Genomic DNA, 22,484 nt, shown 5'->3' with positions numbered 1-22,484 from the left:
CATTATCCACAAATGGCGAAGACATGGAACAGTGGTGAACCTTCCCAGGAGTGGCCGGCCGCCCAAAATTACCCCAAGAGCGCAGCGACGACTCATCCAAGAGGTCACAAAAGACCCCACAACAACGTCCAAGGAACTGCAGGCCTCACTTGCCTCAGTTAAGGTCAGCGTTCATGCCTCCACCATCAGGAAAAGACTGGGCAAAAATGGCCTGCATGGCAGAGTTCCAAGGAGAAAACCACTGCTGAGCAAAAAGAACATCAAAGCTCGTCTCAATTTCTCCACAACACATCTTGATGATCCCCAAGACTTTTGGGACAACATTCTGTGAACCGATGAGACAAAAGTGGAACTCTTTGGAAGGTGTGTGTCCAAGTATATCTGGCGTAGAAGGAACACTGCATTTTATAAAAAGAACATTATACCAACAGTAAAATATGGTGGTGGTAGTGTGATGGTCTGGGGCTGTTTTGCTGCTTCAGGACCTGGAAGACTTGCCGTGATAAAAGGAACTATGAATTCTGCTGTCTACCAAGAGATCCTGAAGGAGAATGTCCAACCATCTGTTTGTGTACTCAAGCTGAAACGAACTTGGGTTCTGCAGCAGGACAATGATCCTAAACACACCAGCAAGTCCACCACCGAATGGCTGAAGAAAAACAAAATTAAGACTTTGGAGTGGCCTAGCCAAAGTCCTGACCTGAATCCTATTGAGATGTTGTGGTATGACCTTAAAAAGGCCGTTCATGCTCGAAAACCCTCTAATGTAACTGAATTAGGACAATTCTGCAAAGATGAGTGGGCCAAAATTCCTCCAGGACGCTGTAAAAGCCTCATTGCAAGTTATCGCAAACGCTTGGTTGCAGTTGTTGCTGCTAAGGGTGGCCCAACCAGTTATTAGGTTTAGGGGGGCAATCACTTTTTCACACAGGGCCATGATGGTTTGGATTTTTTTTCACCTTTAATAATAAACACCTTCATTTACAAATTGCATTTTGTGTTTACTTGTGTTGTCCTTGACTATTGTTTAAATTGGTTTGATGTTCCGAAACACTTAAGTGTGACAAACATGCAAAGGAACAGGAAATGAGGAAGGGGGCAAACACTTTTTCACACCACTGTATGTGTAAACTGATGTAAAAGGATTCAGTTTTAATGTGTTTTTATTTATTTTTTTCCGTTTTGGTGACGGGACTAATGACTCTCATGAGAGAAGACCTTAAGTCTAGGGTCACACTATGCCAGTTTCACCGGCGGCCACATTTGCCCAGGCACAGCAGCCCATTCATTTGAATAGACTGGTGTACCTACAGAAAACACAGGGAAAAGGTCCCTGAACTTTTCCAAAAATGCAGCCACAGGGAGACCGCATAGTGCTGTGCAGTTCCTAGCATGGGCAACCACACTAGGGTTTACAGTGCTTGGAGGCAAGTTTTTGGTGTGGGAAGGCATGTAATTCCCACATCCGCTCAGATGTGAACCTTGCTTAAAGCAGTGAAAAAAAGGAAATCTAGTCTATCTTTATAGCACACAGTGAGAAGGATTCATACTCGGCTGTCATTTGAACAGCTGCCTAAGCCTGTGAATCATTGTGTATTGTGAGCAGCTGATTAGCAGATCTGGGCTCTGCTCTATACATTTAGCACTCACTGGAAACGCTGTTAGTGAAAAGAGCAAGTTCAGTTGCTTCATCTGCTTTATATATATATATATATATATATATATATATATATATATATATATATATATATATATATATAATGGGATGAACTGTTGTTCAAAAGAAATCAAAGCATTTTATGCACGTAATAGTAGCAGTACTTACAATCCGGCATTATGAGGTGTTTGCATGTACCTTTTATTGGAATCACCTGGCATAAAAAGTGTGCTAATAACTGTTTTTTGATAAGACCTAAACTTAAGCCTGCCATAGACTGCTGAACCAGCTGAGATTTAAACCATATCAGGGCAGGCTGAATGTACTCAAGTTGACCGATCGATCAACTTGAGTACAACCAGTCTGTCGGAATCTGCATGGGATTATTGCTATTATAGCCACCAGCAGTAATCACTGTGTTCTCCTGGCTGGGACCGCTTCCCCCTATCCGCAACCCCCCACCTGGCAAACACAATGGCTCCTCAGGAGGGATTGCACCATCAACACAATAAGTGTTGATGGGGGGCACACCTGTGAATAAGATGCCCTACTACCTAATAGGACAGAAGAATGTGTGCCTGTGGTTTGTGTCACCTCTTGAGCTTTTTTGTTTTGGTTTAGGTCAGATTCAGGGGATCCCAATAAAAAGATATTGACAAGCACATTATGGTGCATGACAAGTTTGCCTTAATAAAACCAATCCTGCTAAATATTACAAGTAAAGCGGACATCTTATATTGTAAAAATCCAAAAACGAATAGTAGAGAGGTGCTGGATGCAGATTTTCACAGGTCACAAATACAAGGGTCCCACAGGAGGGGGCATTCATCCAAGATGAGAAGTTTAATGGGGCAAAGAAAGTGCAAATGAAAATCCTCAGAAGTGCAAAGTCTTTAATGTTCAGCTGGTTACATCAAGCACAAGGCTGAGAGAATAGCAGGATGGTAAATGGACTCAATGATACTCCTATGCAGACTGATCTGCAGGCAGAGGGTTTTGTAGTCAATAGCCAGTGCTGGTGTTCACAGTAAAAGTAGCAAGGTTTGCTGTGCCTGCAGATCAGTCTGCCTGAGAGTATCATTGGATGTCTTTTTCCCTGCTTTTTGGGTATTGTTGGATGTGCTTCGCCCTGCTTGATGTAACCAGTTGAACAATAAGGAATTTGGACTTCTAAGGATTTTCCATTTGACACTCTCTTTCACCTACTATACTCAAACGTATATTGTAAGACTTTGTATCAGAATGTTAAATATAATTGCTAGAAGTATACAATTAATGCATAACAATTTTTAATAATATTTATATTTTGCTTTCTTACATAGTAAATACAGATTATTATTAGATTTGCTTATGTTGCTTTAATAAATCTAATGATTTGTACAATCTTTAATTATATTTTGTACAGGTGATGAAAGAAAGACCCCAATTGAATCAATAAGCCCCTCTTCCTCCTCACTTTCTGCACTTAGTGACTCAGCCAACAGTAAAGAAGATTCAGACACCCCTTTAAGAAGCCAGACATCAAACAACTTGTTGGTTATTTCAGTAGGGTCTAATGCCCAGTCCTGTGTCAGCAGTGAAGAAAAGCCAGACAAAGGTAACCATAATTCACCAAGTTACTGGATGCATACCTATTATAGGTTAATTTGACAAAATGGACTTTTCACATTGAATGGGTGTTGCAAGTCTTAATCACCTACAATGACATGTACGTGTACAGTAAATGTCAGCTGTTGTGCTAGCAGCCAGAGGGCCACACTCTATCTGCAGTTTCTGTACTGTAAAGAATGTGAAAAAATCCAGCTTGAGTAGGTGCAGGTAGAACAAGCTTCTTCTCCAGTGTCATTATGCTCTGTCCTGTGGCTACCTTCCAGGTGCTTTAAGACCTTGAAATCTCACCCAACTATTTAGGGGCCACCATCAAAGATATTCAACAGACTTTTCCACCTACTGGTGGTGATATCCCCTCACCCCTGCCATATGATCCCTGTGCTGGGTAATATGGATTTATCTTACCTTTTCGTTAAAATACCGTAAAAAAACACCTCAAAAGTATTATGGACATGGAAAATGTTCTAATTTCACCCATTTTGTCTCCACATTATAAAGTCAAGGGATGATCAAAAATTTTCTTTCACTACCTCTGGATATTTGGACCTTATACCTGTTTAGACACTTCTTGAGGTCTGTACTAGACCACAACCACCTCTCTAGACCTCTTTCCTCTTTTCAAGGGGATTTTCCCTTCATTACATACGTAAATGAGTATTTGAACTATGTGTCTCACATACTTTACCACAGATCACTAATGCTATTACTTTACAACAAAGGTCATCTATCACTAATTGATTGCAGTAACAGGGTTGCAAATTGCTGAAGTGCTTGTATCTGGTCTTGTTTCTTCTTCATGGAATCAACCCACAGATCCCAAGTATTTGCTGCAAATGTCAGTCAGAATCAGGGACACACAGCATGTGCAATCTATCATGTTCACAAGATCCCAATCCACTGTTTAAGTCTTCCTTGATGGTTCACCTGTTAAACGTAGCTTGCACATGCAATACTGCATTATGAAAACAAACTGTACCCCCTTTCTATACACTTGTGGTTTGCCAAAACCAACAAGTTCAAAACAACGGAAGACCTGATAGCTATCTGTGAAGAACAATATTGCAATACATAGTTTCCATGAATAGACTTCACCTATGATTCTAATTACACAACCATGTAGACCTCCCACACTCGCCTCGAAATGTGCATAAAAATGGCTACCCTTTCTACCCACCTTAATGATTGGAGATCTTCTGGCTAGAGTTCCTCGACTGTGGCAATGCAGTGGAATTAAATAACCAGGCCATTCAGGGGCCTGATTTTGGCAGCATCTCGGGTGCTCCTCCCTCCCCTCCCATGATAATAGACTGCTTACCTGTCACCCAGTTAGTGCCCTTAGCTTCCCCAATGATATCTGCCTCCAGTCAGCTGTCCTCCATGTATTGCCTCTTTTTCTCTGTTTGAGAAACCGAGAAAATGGTACAGTAGGCATGCAAAACAAATCATGCATATGAAATGTCATCTACTTAGTAATGATAAGAACAGATCCCGCCCCCCCCCTCCCCCCTCCCAGTTACAATTGTTTTCAGAGTTTAAATTGTGAAAATATTGGACATTTCACAATTATAGTTTATAAGCTAGATCTTTACATCAAGCAAGCTTGACAAGTGAATTAACCATCCCAAATTGAATGGTACCCAATATAGGCAAAGGCTTTGTATTTGTAATATACTGTATATTTGCATTATTGTTTATGGGAAGTATCATCCTTCACTGTTTAAATGGACTGTGGATGTAATTTCCGCTTTCATACAATGCACATGAATGCTCGACTGTTTATATGTTTATTTTTTGTATTGTGGCCAACTAAAAAAATATAATCCAGCTTGAACCTGGAGACCTTCATATTGGCTGTAACGGGTAGGATATGTTGCTGGAAAGCAGATAGCAGTCTGGTAGATGTTTCACCTGCTGACCTGTACGTAATACTCACATAGGTTTTTTCTCAGGCATTGCTTGCAATAAATAGTCATGCGAGGCCTAATTGAAAATGATACTAAGCATTGTTGAGTATTTGAAATATCTACTGTGCTGAAATATTTTTAAAAAACCTCTGTGGCTAGATGATTTAATGAGAGACTGTTATAGGTTCTGATGGTCTCACTTCTTTTCCTGCTCTGTTTCCTGTTGGTTTGGCTGCTTAGACAACAGCATACTGCTTACAGAAACGGGAACATTGGTTGGTGGACAGGACCAAAAGTGTGTTGGGGGGGGGGGGGGTTCAGTGCAGTCTCTGTGTAAACCAAATGCCCAGAATTGCTTCTGCCACCATTAAAGGATTCCAGTGGGTATTAGTAAATATCTCATTGGCCATAATTGTCAGAGTCTGTCTGTTAGGTCAGCCTAAAGTGAGATTGTTTTATGACACTAAACAATGGTGCTTTTCATTTGGATTTTTATCTTAAGGGGCGCTCTAGGGAAATGCATATTGTGTCAGCCATTGCTGGCAGAGATATAGACTGTTAGAATTATATGAATCTTTGCTTTTTTTTTTTAAGTAAGGTTACTCCTGAACTTCTCTGTCTGCTAGGCCTCTACTCTATTAGTCAATGAGGCCATCCATCCCACTAAAAGTCAAATGGGGAGGCTCTGTCTGTATCTTGGGATCCTCTGATCGTTTTGACAGTATTCACCAAAAACAACTGCCTTTGATACCAATAATGTTCTGTAATCCTTTACCTTGCAGGATTTGAATGTGTTTTCTGCAATTTTGTCTGCAAAACAAAAACTATGTTTGAACGACACCTGCAGATTCACCTGATCACACGAATGTATGAGTGTGATGTGTGTCATAAGTTCATGAAGACGCCAGAGCAGCTGGTAGAACACAAGAAATGCCACACAGTCCCTACCGGTGGGCTCAAGTAAGGAAAGCAAGTACAAAAACTTTTCCTGTGTTAAGCACATGTGATGTCCTGTTGTACTTCGTATGATCATATCTGCATATGCTTATGAAAGTAACATTATTATTTACATACTGTATATGTCGTTTTTATCATTTTATATGTTTATGGAGTTTTCTGAACAAAATGTTAACAGAAGCCCTACGTTCCATTGGTTGGCATACAATACATAGCACTCTTAGTTTAGTGATAGCTTAAAAACGGGCTTGAAGTATTCCTAGCATGACTTCTTTTCATAGTGTGTATTTCAGGACTGTTATCCTGATCCTGACTGTGCTGCTTAGTGTGTTACTCTCGCTGAACAAGCACACTGGAGGTAAATTATTTTTTTACTTTACTGGTTGCAGGCTTGACATGTCAGTGACACAGTACTTGCCATGCCATGATTAAGATAACACCCCTGGAAAATGCACCTTAAAAGGCAAGTCAGTGATGGCAGCTTCAATATTTCTCTCCTCCCACACTCATGTTGCAGTTGGTTACATGGGTGATTTTCATCCCGTTGACTTTTTTAATCGAACGCCAGCTGAACTCTGGGTATAACAAAATCATACTGCCTGCAATAACCGTCCCCCCAAGAGTCATGAAAAAGATAGTGTTGTTTGCGTAAGCAATCTGGAGGCTTAGAAATCACAAATCACAAACAGTCCCTTTTGTGCTGGAACACCAGCCAGACGGAAACTTTTCTTGTTTATTTCTACAGCATATTGCAAATCTATTTAAAATATTTTTTCCACCATATGTTTAAATAGCAATTTATTATTACACACTAGCACAGCCTATTTGTTGTTTTATTGTGTGATATTTTTTTTTTCTAAACTAGGTGGCAGTGAGCCATTTGAAAAATAGGTGCACAGCCTGAAGGTTGGTTTTCAGTTGAGAGAATTGAAAATCTTATTATGTTGGGTCCCCAGATCAGATTTTGTCAATTGTGTTGAAGAACACTTCATCTGGACTCCCATATAGCATTATACATGATATGTACTAAAAAGCATGTGGTTGTACTTGAGGTCCTTGTCAAGAACTTATTTCATATAAAGCAGTCACGGGTGATTGCATAATGCAATAGGGGACAACATCTATTCCCAACATTTACCTTTTCATTTCTTGCTTGCTTTTTTTTTTTGCGTTGTCTGGCCATGATAGAAAAAAAAAGCTAACTACAGAGAAGTGCAGGGTCTTAGAGTAGTCAGAAGACACTCTGTAGCTCAGTTAGTATGTAACCACCTTGATTGGTGGACCGATACAGTCCATTGGTAGCCTTGCAAATAACCGCAATACTGCCTTGCATACTGCAACCAATAACACAATCATTTTGATTACACACATGCCTATGGCTATATTTGCAAGATCTTAAAATACAGCTCTGGTCAGGACTGCAAAAAATGTTGAGCACTGATGATAAGAAACACAGTCAAAATACCACATGTTCCTTCTGTCTTCACTCATTCCTTCTCATCTGACTTTGTTAGCCTCCAATAGAATGGGGACAAATAGGGAGTCTTTAAACATCTCCCCTGGCATGTGATCCTTTACAAATCCAAACCTCATAAACCTTTACCACATGCATCAGGTCCTAAAATATCCTTATTGTTTAACGAGACGTAAATTAATCTGAGTTATTTCCACTCAATAAAACCAACCGCATTTCATAATCTGTTCTACATGGTGGTTCCTTGGGTCACATGTTGTATGTTTTCTGCTAGTCTACCATTAATTTCTGCCCCATTGTAAACGCTCTCTGTGTCTGGCCATGTCAGGATCTGCTTCTGTCCCTTTTGTGGGTTCTTTTCTTTACCTATTGAGTCATTGACTCAGAACAAGCATGCAGTTACTAAGCAGTTCAGACACCTAAAACGTACAAGGCTCCAACCTTGTACAGTGACTTAAAAAGTAATGACTGAAGGATAACCATGACAAACCCAGATCGTATGCCTTACTTAAAAAGAAATTGATCATAATCCAACAAAGTACATCAGAACTCTAGGTTTCCCTCTAAGGTCAATGATTAATCACTTCTCTCACCTATATACTCCTTAGGGACAGGAGAAATGTTCACATTAATGATCTCCTTATGATTATCCCCTGCTGTACTATTGTGTTCTGACAGGGGGAACGACCCCCTCCCCCCCTTCGCCAGAACACATCGGTCAGCGCTCAGACATTGGCTGCTCTGATTGGATGCCGATCGAATGCTGCTTTTCCAGCATGCCCATTCGACCGAAGCTGGTTGCAAAAGCTGTTCACAGGCTGAAAATTGTCCGGTTCCTGCCGACCTGAAAATTTTTGGCTGATTCTCGGCCCGTCTGTACCCAGCATTAAAAGTTGAAGTCACTTCCCATTCAATCCATAGTCAAAAAGACATAACAAAGCACACATGTGGGGTTACCTCTTGTTCACACTAAATTGCAAAAGTGTGTTTTTATGAATATGGCTTGATTTTTTTAAAATGGCCACTGTATGTGACAAATCTGTTCATAAGACCATTACATCAGAAGGTGGCATTCTAAAAATGCATGGGTCCAAAGTGCTTTACTAAAAATGATGTGATATACTTAATCCCTTTTTAATTTTCTAATATATGTTACCATTACATCAGCATAGGGACGACCAGTCATACATGGGTCAAGAATTGGGCACTATACAAAAGTATGCAACTTATTCATCTGAAAATATTCCCATATATACATGGGGAGCAGTCTTTTTGGCAGGCTGTGGATGAACATGGCCACTGATCGAGTGCTTTGCAATTCTTCATCCTACAGTGTGCTGGTAAAGCAAAGATGAACAGAAAAAGTCTCAAAGGAGGTAATGGGGGTTTACCTGACATGTACTTAACTGCAGATGTGCATGAATACTAATGGATCGGTATTCTGTCTGATCATTGGTTTCCAATTCTTTTTCTAAAAATGGCTTTTAGTTAAAAAAATAAATAAATAAAAATCTAAAGTTTTGACATTGGAGAGCATGAGGATTTCTTTTTTTAAATATCTCTTTATTAGTTTTTTTACATATCCATTATACATTTCACCATTTACATTCATCGCTCTCTTATGAGCTTCCATAAAATCATTTCCTAGTCATGTCCTTGAATACTATAAAATTGTACATATACATTTATACATTCATATCCCTCTTACTCCTTTTTTTTTCTCCCCCTTTTGGTGTGGCTTACCCTATCTCCATACTACTGTTTTATCCTGATGCCGTTATGGAATTTTCTATCCAACTTGCTCATACTCTCTCATATTTCTCTCCATGTCCTCTACTCCAATATGTTTTCCTATATATTGGTAGATTACAAAAAAAAGATTACAAAAAAAAGATTTACTAAATTTTTCCACTGTGTTGATAAAAAACAGAAGGTTAGGATACAGGAATTGCAAAAACAGAAATAAAAAAGGAGAAATATGGTCAGGACTCCAGTGTTGTAAATTTTGAGTAAATGATGGCTGCACAAAGAGACCTCCATTTACATATGGAAGAAATAACAAGGTTGGAACTACATAAAAATAGACAAAATATTTTTGAGCAAGGAGATAAAGGTGGGAGATTTCTAGCAAAATTAGCGCAACAAGAATATCAAACTACAACTATATCAGAAATCGAAACCCTACAGAAAAAGAGAGTAAAAGAACCTGATGAGATTTTAGCCCTTGTGTACACGGTCAGAGATTCCGACGGAATGTTTCCTATCGGACCGTCTTGTCGGATATTCCGACTGTGTGTGGTCTGCATCGGACTGTTTCCATCGGCATATCCGACGGACCAACTTTTCCAACTTGCCGGTAAAATTTTCAGTCAAAATGCTACGATCGGACATACTCCGATCATGTGTAGCCTACTCCGACGGACAAAGTGCCACGCATTCTCAGATCAAATTCCTAGACCAAAGCTATTGGCTACTAGCCTGAACGTAGTCCCGTCCTAACGAAATAATGTCATCACGTTATGTACAATCGGATTTTCTGACAACTTAGTCCGACCGTGTGTATGCAACATCACTTCTGAACCTCTTCCGGAATTAATCCGTCGGAATAACTCCAACGGATTTGGTTGTCGGAATCTCCGACCGTGTGTACAAGGGCTTAGAGACCTTCAGAGAGTACTATGGTCGATTGTATGCCTCTTTTCTCCCCTCCGACTTCTGCCCGATGGTTATAGCGGACCCTGTAGCCCTCGGGTGGTTGTCGGATAGGGAGAGAGAGGCATTGATATGTCCAATTACAGTGAGGAGATCATAAAGGTCATACATACATTCCCACGGTAGAAAGCACCAGGCCCAGATGGAATTCCTATGGAATTTTATAAGAAATATGGAGCTTTACTAGCTCCAAAATTAGCAGAAGTATTTACAAGTGGTCTATTGAAAGGAGTCCTTCCAGACTCAATGAGGTATGCACATATAACCTTATTATACAAGGAAATGAAAGACCCAAAACTATGTTCTTCATACAGGATGATAGCTTTATTAAATATAGATCTAAAATATATATCTAAATATCTATTTATAAAATATTGATCTAAAAATACTGAAAAAAAGATCCGAAAATATTAACATTGAGAGCTTGAGGATTTCTAAATGTGTTTCATTACCTAATATATTCCTTTATCTATTTATAGTGTCCCTTGCTGGAAACTTCTTTGATTGCCTTTTCAGGGAAATATATATTAGTCAAGTTATGTTTCTGAATTGATTAAACGTATTTACACTTAGATAAAAATATGTATTAAACTGTCAAAAACAGTAGTATGAGAAATATTACATTTGGAAATGACAGTAAAGATTTCTTTTGGATTCAGACAATAATATATGTTGGCAATTTATAGGATCACCTTTGTTTTCATGCATTTATCTAAAGTGTTTAGCAGTAAATTCATAAAGTGTACTTAGTCCCTCAGTTTTTGGGGCATACATTTCACAGAAATTAAAATGTCCACTTTATTTTGTCTGTTCTCCTATTAGGTGTCCATTCTGCATTTACTCCACAAACCGCCCTGCAGCCATGGAATGTCACTTGAAAACGCACTACAAGATGGAGTACAAGTGTCGAATCTGCAAGACGGTCAAGGCAAACCAGCTGGAGCTGGAAATGCACATCCGTGAGCATCGGCTCGGGAATCATTATAAGTGCGACCAGTGTGGCTACCTCTCAAAGACGGCCAATAAGCTGATTGAGCATGTGCGCGTCCACACAGGGGAGCGCCCCTTTCACTGTGACCAGTGCAGCTACAGCTGCAAGCGCAAAGACAATCTCAATTTGCACAAGAAGCTTAAGCACTCCCCTCGCCAGACCTTCAGCTGCGAGGAGTGCCTTTTCAAGACCACCCACCCTTTTGTCTTCAGCCGTCATGTCAAGAAGCACCAGAACGGTGAATTCATAGAAGAGGAGAAGAAAATCCAGACTACAAACCAGAGAGAGGCTACCCCACTGCTCACAGTCAATGACTCTAGAAGTCTCCTGTCACCTCTTTCTCTTATGTCTGCCTCACAGGCCCTCCAGACGGTGGCTATGTCCGCTGCACAGGGCAGTGGCATGGAGACGCATTTAGTCCTTAAAGCCTTTGCAGTAAATGGTAACTTATCATCCCTGGATAGGTACCAAAACTCAGAATTTGCTCATCTCATTCCCTTAACAATGCTGTTCCCTAAGAATCATCATGATGTCACATTCCATCCTCCCAGACCTCAAACGGCACCACCTGGTGTCACTACACCGAAGCACTCCTTCCTTGCTTACCTTGGACTGACAGAAAGGGCAAAAACTGTTTAAAGGTGGCCCTTAATCTGTTTTGGAAACCCGGCAGGTATACATTGCTGCAAAATTTAGATTTGAACGGTATGAAAATGTGTACTGTATATCATTAGCAAGATTAGATTATGGGCTCTGTGTATACGTATGGCATTTGCATAAAGCTGCTTAACTATTCAGAAAGGTAACCTACTGCATACTTCTACATATCAGGTTCTCCATCTTCCATTTAAAATCATAAAAACTATTAGTTGCTTGTGTAATTTTTACACATACCTGGTTTACAACCAGTGATTGTGGATAGTCCCCAGAATCTCTGTACACTAGGCCTCTAACAAAGAGTCAAGGAGCAATTTATACTATAGATTGAGAGACTGAGACTTGTGATTAAAAATGTCTGAAGTAAGCTGTTTGCACTGACAGTAATAATTGTATTGCCTATGGCCAAATACATAACATGTGTTCTCAGATACTTGTAAACATGAGTCTCATAGCTCCACTGTACAGCGATGTACACTGGGCCAGTCTATCAAGCTGCAGTCCAAGCTCTGTGGATGCAGTGTCATATCTGGTTGTTTGTTTTTGGTGACACCCTTGATCTTATCACTTTAACCATTTATATGGTTTCTTTAAACTGCAAGTTTCAGTGACATGAAAAAGGAAATCGGACTAATTGTCAAGATGAAGCTGAACTGTATAATTCGAAGCATATATGAAAAAACAAGTTTGACTTCTTTGTTCATTCCCGTATCTTCATTAATGTATTGCTCTGCAGGTTATTCAGAGCATGGCCCTTGTCTGTGACTTGGTTTACCATTAATGGTCCTACATATTTCAGTTTGTGCACAGCCTTTCATATTTTCTTTTCACTTTTTCAAATCAAATACCTTATTTGTCCATATACTGCTAATATTATTGTTAATATTATAGTGTACTACAGTATTTAGACACCTATGATGAACAATGTACATTACCTCTACGCCTGCATATTACACTTAGGACATAACCAGTCCTTCATTAAGAATTATGGCTGGCTTTTCATATACAGTGTGTGTACAGTAGTCTTTCAGCAGCTTTGTTGACAAGTAAACAGGCAGTGACCAGTGGCTGACACACCAGCCGGACGTGTAACAGGCAACTTTGCAACCCACTTCAGAGTGACTCAGACATGTTAACATGAAGGTTTTTTATTACCCATTCACTAATGATCTTCCTGCTGGAAAACAGGTCAAGGGCCCACTCAGCTCAGCTGATGAAACAGTGTTTTTACAGCTATTGTTTTATGGTATTTGTTTGGAAGTACACTTAGCAACTTGTTACAGCTACCAAAAATGGAACGAAGACAAAACAAAAGCAGGATGGTACATAATAGAGCACTGCTGTAATATTCTGGAAAGCCTGAAACAGACAAAGTGTACCTACCACAGTGAACTCAGCCATTTGATTTGCCATTATGGGTGTTGCTCACGTCAAAACATTTGATATCACTCTAATTTGGCAGGCTGCTTTTTATGAATGTAGGTTCAGAATGGAAAATTGGCTGCTTTTACTGTGATTAGGTGCATTTTTCACTTTGGTTGTATTTAATAAGGCAAAGAAAAATGTTTGGTACTCATAGGCATACCAAATCATCTTCAATGTTCTAATCTCAATAAACAGGTAAAATATAGGCTATAATGCACACCATTGCTGTTTGTTAGCTTAATATTTGAGCAATATCTTGGGCTAATGTAGTAAATATGCAGTGGGTACCTTTCTGTACCAAGATGAGATGAGTCCATCGATATTGATATCAGGAAATCCACTAACCAGGATTAAAAAGGGTGTTGGAGAAATGCTGGGTCCTAGCAGGTTCCCAGGCTAAAAAGGCAGTTTTGCACAGTGCTTTGTCTTGCACTATTTCATGTTTCCCAGTTACAGGAACAATATGATGCTTGTAATTGAGATTACTTCACTTCTGAACACAAGAAGGCTGACATTTCAGGCATTTAAAATGTACATGTATATAAGTCATTTTATTTCACATATATCCCCATATTAGTACATTTGTGGATAAATGCTTGTGTCATGTTATTCCCAGAACAAAAATGTATCTAACAGTAATTTGACAGAATGATTATAATGAGAAGTATGGAATGATTACAGAATGATTATAATGAGAAGTTTATGCACAGCATTAGTGAAGAGAAAAAAAAAAATCAATATCCAAAAAAGTGTGTGTATATAGGTCCTAGACATATAATTAAACCCAAATAATTTGGGGCAATCTATATGTCAAGGTGGTAATTATTTACTCAAACAAAGCTGTGTGGAAGTATTGTTTATCTGTATGTGTGTGTGTATAATGTGGTACATGTATATATATGTGTGTGTGTGTATATGTATATATAAATATACATAGAGTATGTGTGTATATAGATATATATATAAACGAGGGGTCTTCTAAAAGTTTCTGCACCTTTATGTTTTCAATGAAAAAAGTGAGGACGGGAGGAGTATTCATTGGTCCTGTCTGAGAGTGTCATGTGACTAGTCTGTCTGGCAACCCAGCTAACCGTGCAGTTTAGTATAAGAGTTGCAATTTGTTTTCGAAGTTCTTAATAAAAAGAGTTTAAAAATAATGTGGATACTTTTTGAAGACCCCTTGTATAACACATTAAGGGTCCATGCACACTGGGCTTAAAAAAATGCCAATTCTTTTGGCAGAAAAAAATGCTCATATAGAGCATACTTGTGCAGGCATTTAGGACCGCTTGTTGGAAGGCGGATCTGCACAATGGTTGTTGCTCTTAAAGAATCTTAATTTTATTGAAAAGCCACAGTGTATAAACGGACATAAAATCAGTTGGCGCGTTTCAGCCTATGAGGCCTTAGTCACAACCCATTTAGGACCATTTAGCGCTTTAATATGCCTCTAAATGTCCTAATGTGCATGAACACATAGGATAACATTGAGCTGCTTCTACATGCAAAACTCCTGTAGAAGCAGCGTTTTTTTAAGCCCAATGTGCATGGACCCTTAAGCCTGGTACACACAGGCGGAATGTCGGGCGGCATCAGCCACCTGGCAACTAGCAGCCGACCAGCTCTCGAACAGCGCTCTCAGCCAATGACCAGAGTAATCTGGCCAGGGGGGCAGTCCCCCTGTCAGAACACAATAGGACAGCAGGGGATATTGCCATACTAATGTTGGATCATTAATACATTGGCTCCAATGGGAGCTGTCAGTTTTTTTTTTTATTCAACCCAAAACTAGTGGTTTGTACTTTGCTTTTGTGGCCATCTTATTTAGTATTGCTGCTTGTGAAGATAACAGCAAGTCAGCAAATCACTTGACTCTGCGACTCCTGTACATAAGACATCCATTGAATAACTGATATGAAAATGTGTTACTGAAACAGATCAGGGTAGACTTGTACAAGCAGACAGGAAGTCAACAACAGCCCACAAAACCACAGTTTACTGCTGCAAATCTCTGCAAGAATCTCTGAACAAATAACACAAAAAATCTTGAAGGATGGATTTAGCAGTAGAAGACAATACCAGATTCCTCTAAGATGTGAGGAGGAAACTGGGATTATGGAGGGTACAGGATCAACAAAACTGGAAAAATGAAAGCTTGAACAAACCTTTTCATATTTTAGTGACTCTTGATTGTGTTATGATAAGAATTTGGCATATGTAGAATGATTCCATGGATCCTTCCTGTGCTATGGCGTGCAGCTTCAGAATGCTGGTGTAATGCTAAAAGAAATGACCACCAAGTGAACATTATGCAACAGGATACTAATAACATGGCCACGGATTGTGTGTGTATAAATATTTTTTCTTTATATACTGTTACTAGTAATTTACCCTGAGCATATGTATTTTCTGTGTTGCATTCCATGTTAGAGTGAATGTATACACAAAACTTTGTATGGCAGCTTATAGAGGATTTCTATTCTAATAAGCTGAATTTCCTCAGTAAGAATGCATCATGTTTTTCAGAACTGTGCATTGCTGTATAATGCTGTATAATCCACTTCTTTTATTTAGAAGTTTTTTTTCTGATGCCTCCAAGGGTTGTCCATACATGGGTCCCTGCCGAACCAGCCAAATTTCAAACCATGTATGGACAGGCTGGTTTTACAGAAGTCAGCCTATCAATTGTACAACCAGTCTGTGGGGTTTATCCCAAACAATCAGCACTGATCAGTGTATTCCGATGGCTGGGAAGGCTCCCTACTGTCAGAATGCAATAGCATAGTGGGAGTGATTCCCCCTCCCCTATTCACGCATTCACATCAAATGTATGGATGAGGGAATCAACTTTGTCCATCACCCCCCACTCTCTCCTCACTGTCTCACTGGATGAGAGACAATGGCTCCTGCTGCTGTGTGAGCCAATGAGGAGAGAGAGAGACTCGGAAGAGTCGCTGCTTTCATGCACAACGCTGGATCGAGATGGAACACAGGTAAGTGTAAGGGGGGCTTGGGGGGGGGGGAGCTGCACCCAAAAGGGTTTTTTACCTTAATGCATAGAATTCATTAAGGTAGAAAAAACCTTCTGTCTTTAGAACCACTTTAAAGCATGGTAAAACAAGCCCCCATTCATTTCTGTAGCTATAAGCTCTCCCCCCAACTACCACTATTCAAGCTTTTTTGCTTTATCAATATCTCCTGAGTTCCTGTCTAGAACTTGCTTGTTGCATCATTTCAGTGTTAATGTAAAGTTAGGTCATTTAATGCAGGAATTTACATAAATGTTTCCTGTTTATCTATTAACTTTCTGCTGTAATACAGTAGCAAAATTGTGTTAAAGAATAGTTCTGCTTTATCCAACAAGGTCAGCATGACAGGTCGACAACCGTTATTTCAGGAGAATGTCAGCATTAATCTTTCTTTCTTAAAGTGATTGTAAAGTCCTTGTTTTTTCCCTATGAAATTAACAAACATGGTATACTTACCTGCCCTGTTGCAGTGGATTTACACAGAGCAGCCCAGATCCTCCTCTTATCGGGTACCTTTCTGTACTCCTGGCCCCTCCCTCCTGTTGAGTGCCCCCACAGCAAGCATTTGCTATGGGGGCACCCAAGCCGAGCTGCAGCTCCCTGTGTCCAGTCAGACGATGAGCTGCAGTTCAGCCCCACCCTCTCATCTGATTGGCTAACTGACTTTGACAGCAGCGGGAGCCAATATCGCCACTGCTGTGTCTCAAGATGGCCAAGACACTCATGGACATCGCTGGACAAAGATAGGGCTCATGTAAGTATTAGGGGAACTGAGAGGGGCTGCTGCACACAGAAGGCTTTTTATCTTAATGCATAGAACACATTAAGATAAAAAAAAAACTTCTGTCTGCCATTACAACCCCTTTAAGTATAGATAAACCTCAATTAAGAAAGATTTGAGTAAGCCTGTCAATGAAAATATAATAGTTGCAGGTAAGGATATACAATAAACTTTGCTAAATTGTGTAAAATATTTTATAGTTGACCTGGAAAGGATTGCTTCAGTGAAATTGTAGTTTTCTTTAGAGTAAACTAAAGTCATGTTACTATTAGGTTAACATGTAAAAAAAGATAAAATTTGAAAACTTGAAAAACTATGGCCGGCCATTAAAAATATATTTTCAGTAGCACTTAATTATTACTTAATTTAAACTTAGTTTTCTTCTAATACCCCTGCAGAGTTCCTCAGATACTCGTTGAACCTGCCAGCGAAGTCGACCTAGTGCAGCTTCCTCTGATGGCGTGAAAGCGATGATGTACTGCTTCTCAATTCAGAGCAGTGTGTCCACTCTTAGCTTTGTCTGCTTGTACTATAGTGGAATCAAAGAATGTTGCAGAGAGTGTGACTATCATAATTGTCACTGATGATTTACAAGCTTGTAGCTTCTCATTCAGTACCTGACCACACCTAGCCTTCTACTGCTTTCTGGATTGACAGCACTGTCTCAGTTGCTGAAACCCTCCCACTGTGAGCTGTAGTGTCTGTGAGGAAACAGCCTTTTGAATGTGTGTTAATTTATTATAAACTTTGTTTTTATAGCTTGGCCATAGACAGGACAATTTTGTAAAAATCTGATGAATATTTCAAGACCACTCTAAGAACTTAAGGAATAATATTACTCTAACATTTCATATTCCTGGTATCTGTTTTGTACCATGTACTTGTGTTATAAAGTATCCCATTGCCTAAGGATTGCTTCCTTTGTGTGAAATACCTGGTATTCTTGCCAGTCCCCCTGCTTTCCTATTTTAAACTGACCACACTGGGCATGAGAGCACATCCATCTCAGCGTGGTGAGTTTTCTGGCTATGTTGAGAGAACACCCAATGATTAGACTTGTGCTTAAACACCTCCCCTGCACAGCCATTCACTGGGAATATCAGCATACTGCTGTTTCTCCACCTTTAGCTTTCTAAGCCCATGATACAGCTGAGCACAGAGATTATGTGAGTAAAGGGGTATTTATGGTATATACCAGGGATCCTCAAACTATGGCCATTCAGCTGTTGCGAAACTACACATCCCATGAGGCATTGTAAAACTGACATTCACAGACATGACTAGGCATGATGGGAATTGTAGTTCCTGAACAACTGGAGGGCCATAGTTTGGAGACCCCTTGTATATATTGTGTGTACAGTACACACACAAACCGTTTGCATTTCACATATACTTTAAAGCCCAACACTGGGGGAAAAAAAGAAAAAGTATTCCCATACAGTGGGGCTGTGCTCGCACTGCACAAGTCAACTGCTCCTTTTGTCCAAGAAAGAGCAGAAAGCTGTATACTCACTTGATCCTTCACTCCACCAGCAAACGGCGCTCCCCCACGATCCATTGGTGGACTGTTCCTGGCATCCTCCCATCCAGAGCAGGTCTATGGGTGTGATGATATCAAGAACAGTCCACTAGACCGTGGGGGGCAGGAGCCACAGGGACCCGTCTTGTGTGGGGAGGAGGATTAGGTAAGTATATCTCTGTTCTCCAATCCTCTCAACAAAAACAAGCGGTTAACAGGTGCAGTGCAGACTTTTTTTTTGCCTGGAGTTGGGCTTTAAGACTTTGCATCTGTACAGAAATGATAGCCGAAAGGGGAGATATTGGTTAAAATAACTTTCCAACTTTCTGAAAATGTTGGCAGCTCTCTATAATTGTACCATACAAATGCTTAGCAGAGTATTCATTTGAAAACAACCAATTATACTAAAGAGAGCTACACAAAACCATTAAAGACTTTATTTCTGCTATTCTTACTTGAAATGATTTGAAAAGATATTTCTTGAATATAAAGGAAAAATGTGTGAACTTTTCACCAGAGCTTCCCAAATTCATCCCATCTATTGCCAGCCCGTGTATAGTTTGTAATTGTGTATATGGGGTGAGCCTCTTATTCCACTGCTAGTTGAAAACAGGATCAGGGACTGATAACCAGATACCATGTGATCATGGCTGAGAGGTGGGGAGCAGTAGTTTCTTCTTTTTTTTTCTATAATCTTTATTTATGTTCATAATTCTGACAAAACAGTGAAAAAGAGAGTGTAAGGCAACCCACGTGGTATTTGATCAAAGTACATAACAAAAGGCCCGATTGGCCATCCAACATAGAGGGTGTTGGAGACGGAGGCGTCTACTTCGTGGTCATGAAAACATATAAGCGATATCACCATTATTTTGTCCCTGGTCCTGCTACCAAACTTAGTGGTAGTAATGAGCAAACACCACTGATTTGGGCAGAAAAGCTAGAGCCCAGAGGGCTGACCGATATCAGCAGTAGTTTCTAATAATAATTAAAATGTAATGTGGTGGTAATGAAAAGTCCACTTTAAAAATGATGTACACAAAGGTTTAACCTGCACAGCCACATCTGCATGGTACGTGGTATGCTCTAAGAGCATTTGGTAATGAAAATTAATGTACCATTTATACTGGCGATATATGATTGAGAGAGTATTTTTTTTTTTTTTTTTTTGGTCAAACAGGTCACGTGCCCTTAAAGGATAGATTGCTGTGTATAACTTCTCATTAAAATAATTCTGTCAAATGCATTCCTTTGCTAGTGGAATAGTCACATACAGAACACTTAAAGGAGCAAATTCCACTCTCAGATGTTTCTTTTTGATATCTAGGTTGCCTCAGAAAGAGCTATAAAACAGCGGTCCTTATTGGGAAAAAAAGCTGCACGAAAATGTATTGCCCAAAGCAGCCGGTCAGAGTATAGCTAGTAGCAGTTAGAAAATGAAAATACTTGTTGCTTGGGGCAGCATTTCCACTTTTCTTTTCCTCCAGTTTTCATAGACGAGGCCTAGTTTTCTCTTTTGGCACCATTTCATGCTTGGTTGGTTTGACACACAGAAGGAAATTGTAAGTTGCATTTATAAGCTTCGATGCCTTCTGCTGGAAAGTGGGCTGATTCTCCCATTTGCTGAATGAGACAAGCTATTCACTAGGCACTTTGATACATGATAACAAAGGGACTCAACATGAAGTAAAAAAAACAAACAAAAAAACGTAAACCTTAAAGGAATATGTATTTTTTATCAAGGCAAATACTCCTCTACCGATGATGAGGTGCTGAACATGACCTCTGTAAATGATGCTAAAAGCATGGTTATAATTTAAATGTGGCAACTTATCTTGCACTTTACTGCTGCTAATTAAAGCAGCAACGGTTGCATAAAATTTGTTGGTATTGAGAAGTAACCTTAAAAAAAAAAAAAAAAGGTTTCTTTTCTAAACGTAGTACTTTTGAGGAATTTAATAAACTATTCTTTGTCTTCTGTTAAACAGACCAGAAAGCCTGAAAATACCTTGATGATATGTATGTTGATAAAAAAAAAAAGTGCATTGTAATGTATTATGATCTGAGAACTTTCTCCCCATCTGACAACATAAACACTTTGGTGTACATGAATGCTTTCCTATATGATATTATTCTATATGATATTATTGCTATTCACAGCACTGTGTCCTTTATGTTATTTTGCTCACCTTGGAGCATGAAACAGACTGGGTATATATATATATATATAAATACGGTATATATATATACTATGTTTTTTTTTTTCTTTCTGGGAGAATGGTTACCTATTAGGTATAAAAAGCAGCAAATATGTTTACAATTAAAGCTTTCAGTTTTCTGTATGTGGTTTGTGACTTCAGTTTGTGTTTGTACACCACACACCATTTAACTGTCTATGGTCAAAATGTAAAATAATATATTCATTTCTACATTGTATTTCAATTATTTCCAGCATTCTCCTATTGATATGAACAATCTTGAAGTTTGTAATTTGCAATGCTCCCCACACATTTACTTCCATGAATTGTTTGATAAGTATCCACTGTTTCACAGAGGTGCTGAGATGAGGAGTTTAAGGAGGCCGAATCAGTACAGGAATACCTATGTAGTCTTGAGAGATTGAAAGTGCAGCAGAGAAAATGCTGTAAAGCATGCAGGGAATCCAGAATTTGTGGAAAGAGGTGGACAGCAGACAGGCAGCAATCACAACATGAACGGAAAGTTTTCAAGTAAGCTTATATTGGATTGTTACAATGCCAATGGTTTAAAATGAAAGTATATGCTGTGACCTTTAAAGTGTTACTAAACCCAGGTCCCTGCATTCACTATAACTGGTCAACCACAGTACACAGAACATGCAAATGCAATTATTTTAGTAAAAAAGACTGCTAAATACTTTTTCCCATCAGCAGTTAAAGCAGTCTTGTGACTTCTATCACTGTCTGGTTAAAGCTTGTAGAAGGAGTTTTCGTTCTCCTCTGACTGTCCTATGAGGCTGCAGGACCCCTGACTGTTTTTCTGGATAGTGATGATTGGCCCTGTGCTGCTCACATGCACTCTCCTAAAAAAAAAAAAAAAAAAGAAACATCTCAATACACACCAGACTGAGCATTTGCAGCTTGCCCCAAAAGCTCTCTGTTCTATCAGCAGATAGACAGTGGAAGAAAGGGTGGATCAGAAAAGACAGGATCAAACAGCCTTTTTACACAATGCAGAGGATTAACCCCTTATGCTCCACAATGAGTATAACAAGGATGCTTTACTGCATATACAGACTGATTTTACTGTTGTGGGTTTAGTAAGACTTTAAGCACACTTTGTTACCTTTTACATTTCATTTAACACTCAAATCAACATTACCTATATGCGTACATGCACACTTTGGACTAGAGTGCATGGGCATTTAATTAAGATGTGTTTATCTCAAATTCACATTGAATTGTATGGAGGAATAAAAGTAAAACACAAATTTACCTTAACCGCTGTAAGTACTTTTACTGTGGGCGGGTGGCATGGGATGGTTCAGCAACAAATATATATGTTGCTTTGCACTGGCGCACTACTCCCATAACCCCTGTGTCCCCCAGAAACAGCGAATAACAGTTACCAGTAGCAGGCTGCTTTGAGCGCCCAGGCGATCACACGATTATACACTATTGTTATGAATCAGTTTCAATCATAGCAGCTGTGCTTTCTGTAGTAATGCTGTGATTGGCGCACAACTATCACATGGTACTTGAGCCAATCACAGCATCTTGTACCATGTA

The 22,484-nt window shown here is 39.5% G+C and overlaps 1 protein-coding gene across 3 annotated transcripts in view; it reads left to right on the top strand.

Moving 5' to 3' along the window:
• ZNF827 (zinc finger protein 827) overlaps positions 1-22,196 on the top strand; it is a 339,433-nt gene extending 317,237 nt beyond the window's left edge. For 2 of the 3 annotated variants that reach the window (XM_077476988.1, XM_077476987.1), the window contains 3 exons: positions 3,063-3,254; positions 5,955-6,132; positions 11,138-22,196. In XM_077476988.1, the coding sequence (XP_077333114.1) occupies positions 3,063-3,254; positions 5,955-6,132; positions 11,138-11,945 (1,178 nt within the window). In that variant the 3' untranslated portion in view covers positions 11,946-22,196. Of the gene's footprint in view, positions 1-3,062; positions 3,255-5,954; positions 6,146-11,137 lie in introns of all 3 variants that reach the window. The other variant, XM_077476990.1, reaches the window with a different exon arrangement.
• The last annotated feature ends 288 nt before the right edge of the window (positions 22,197-22,484 follow it).

Source organism: Lithobates pipiens, unplaced genomic scaffold (genome assembly GCF_037356315.1).
Source record: "Lithobates pipiens isolate NorthernLeopardFrog02 unplaced genomic scaffold, aLitPip1_a1.2 Scaffold_13, whole genome shotgun sequence".
Taxonomy (NCBI): Eukaryota; Metazoa; Chordata; class Amphibia; order Anura; family Ranidae; genus Lithobates; species Lithobates pipiens.
Note: the sequence above shows the minus strand (reverse complement) of the source record. Positions and strands in the feature narration are given on the sequence as shown.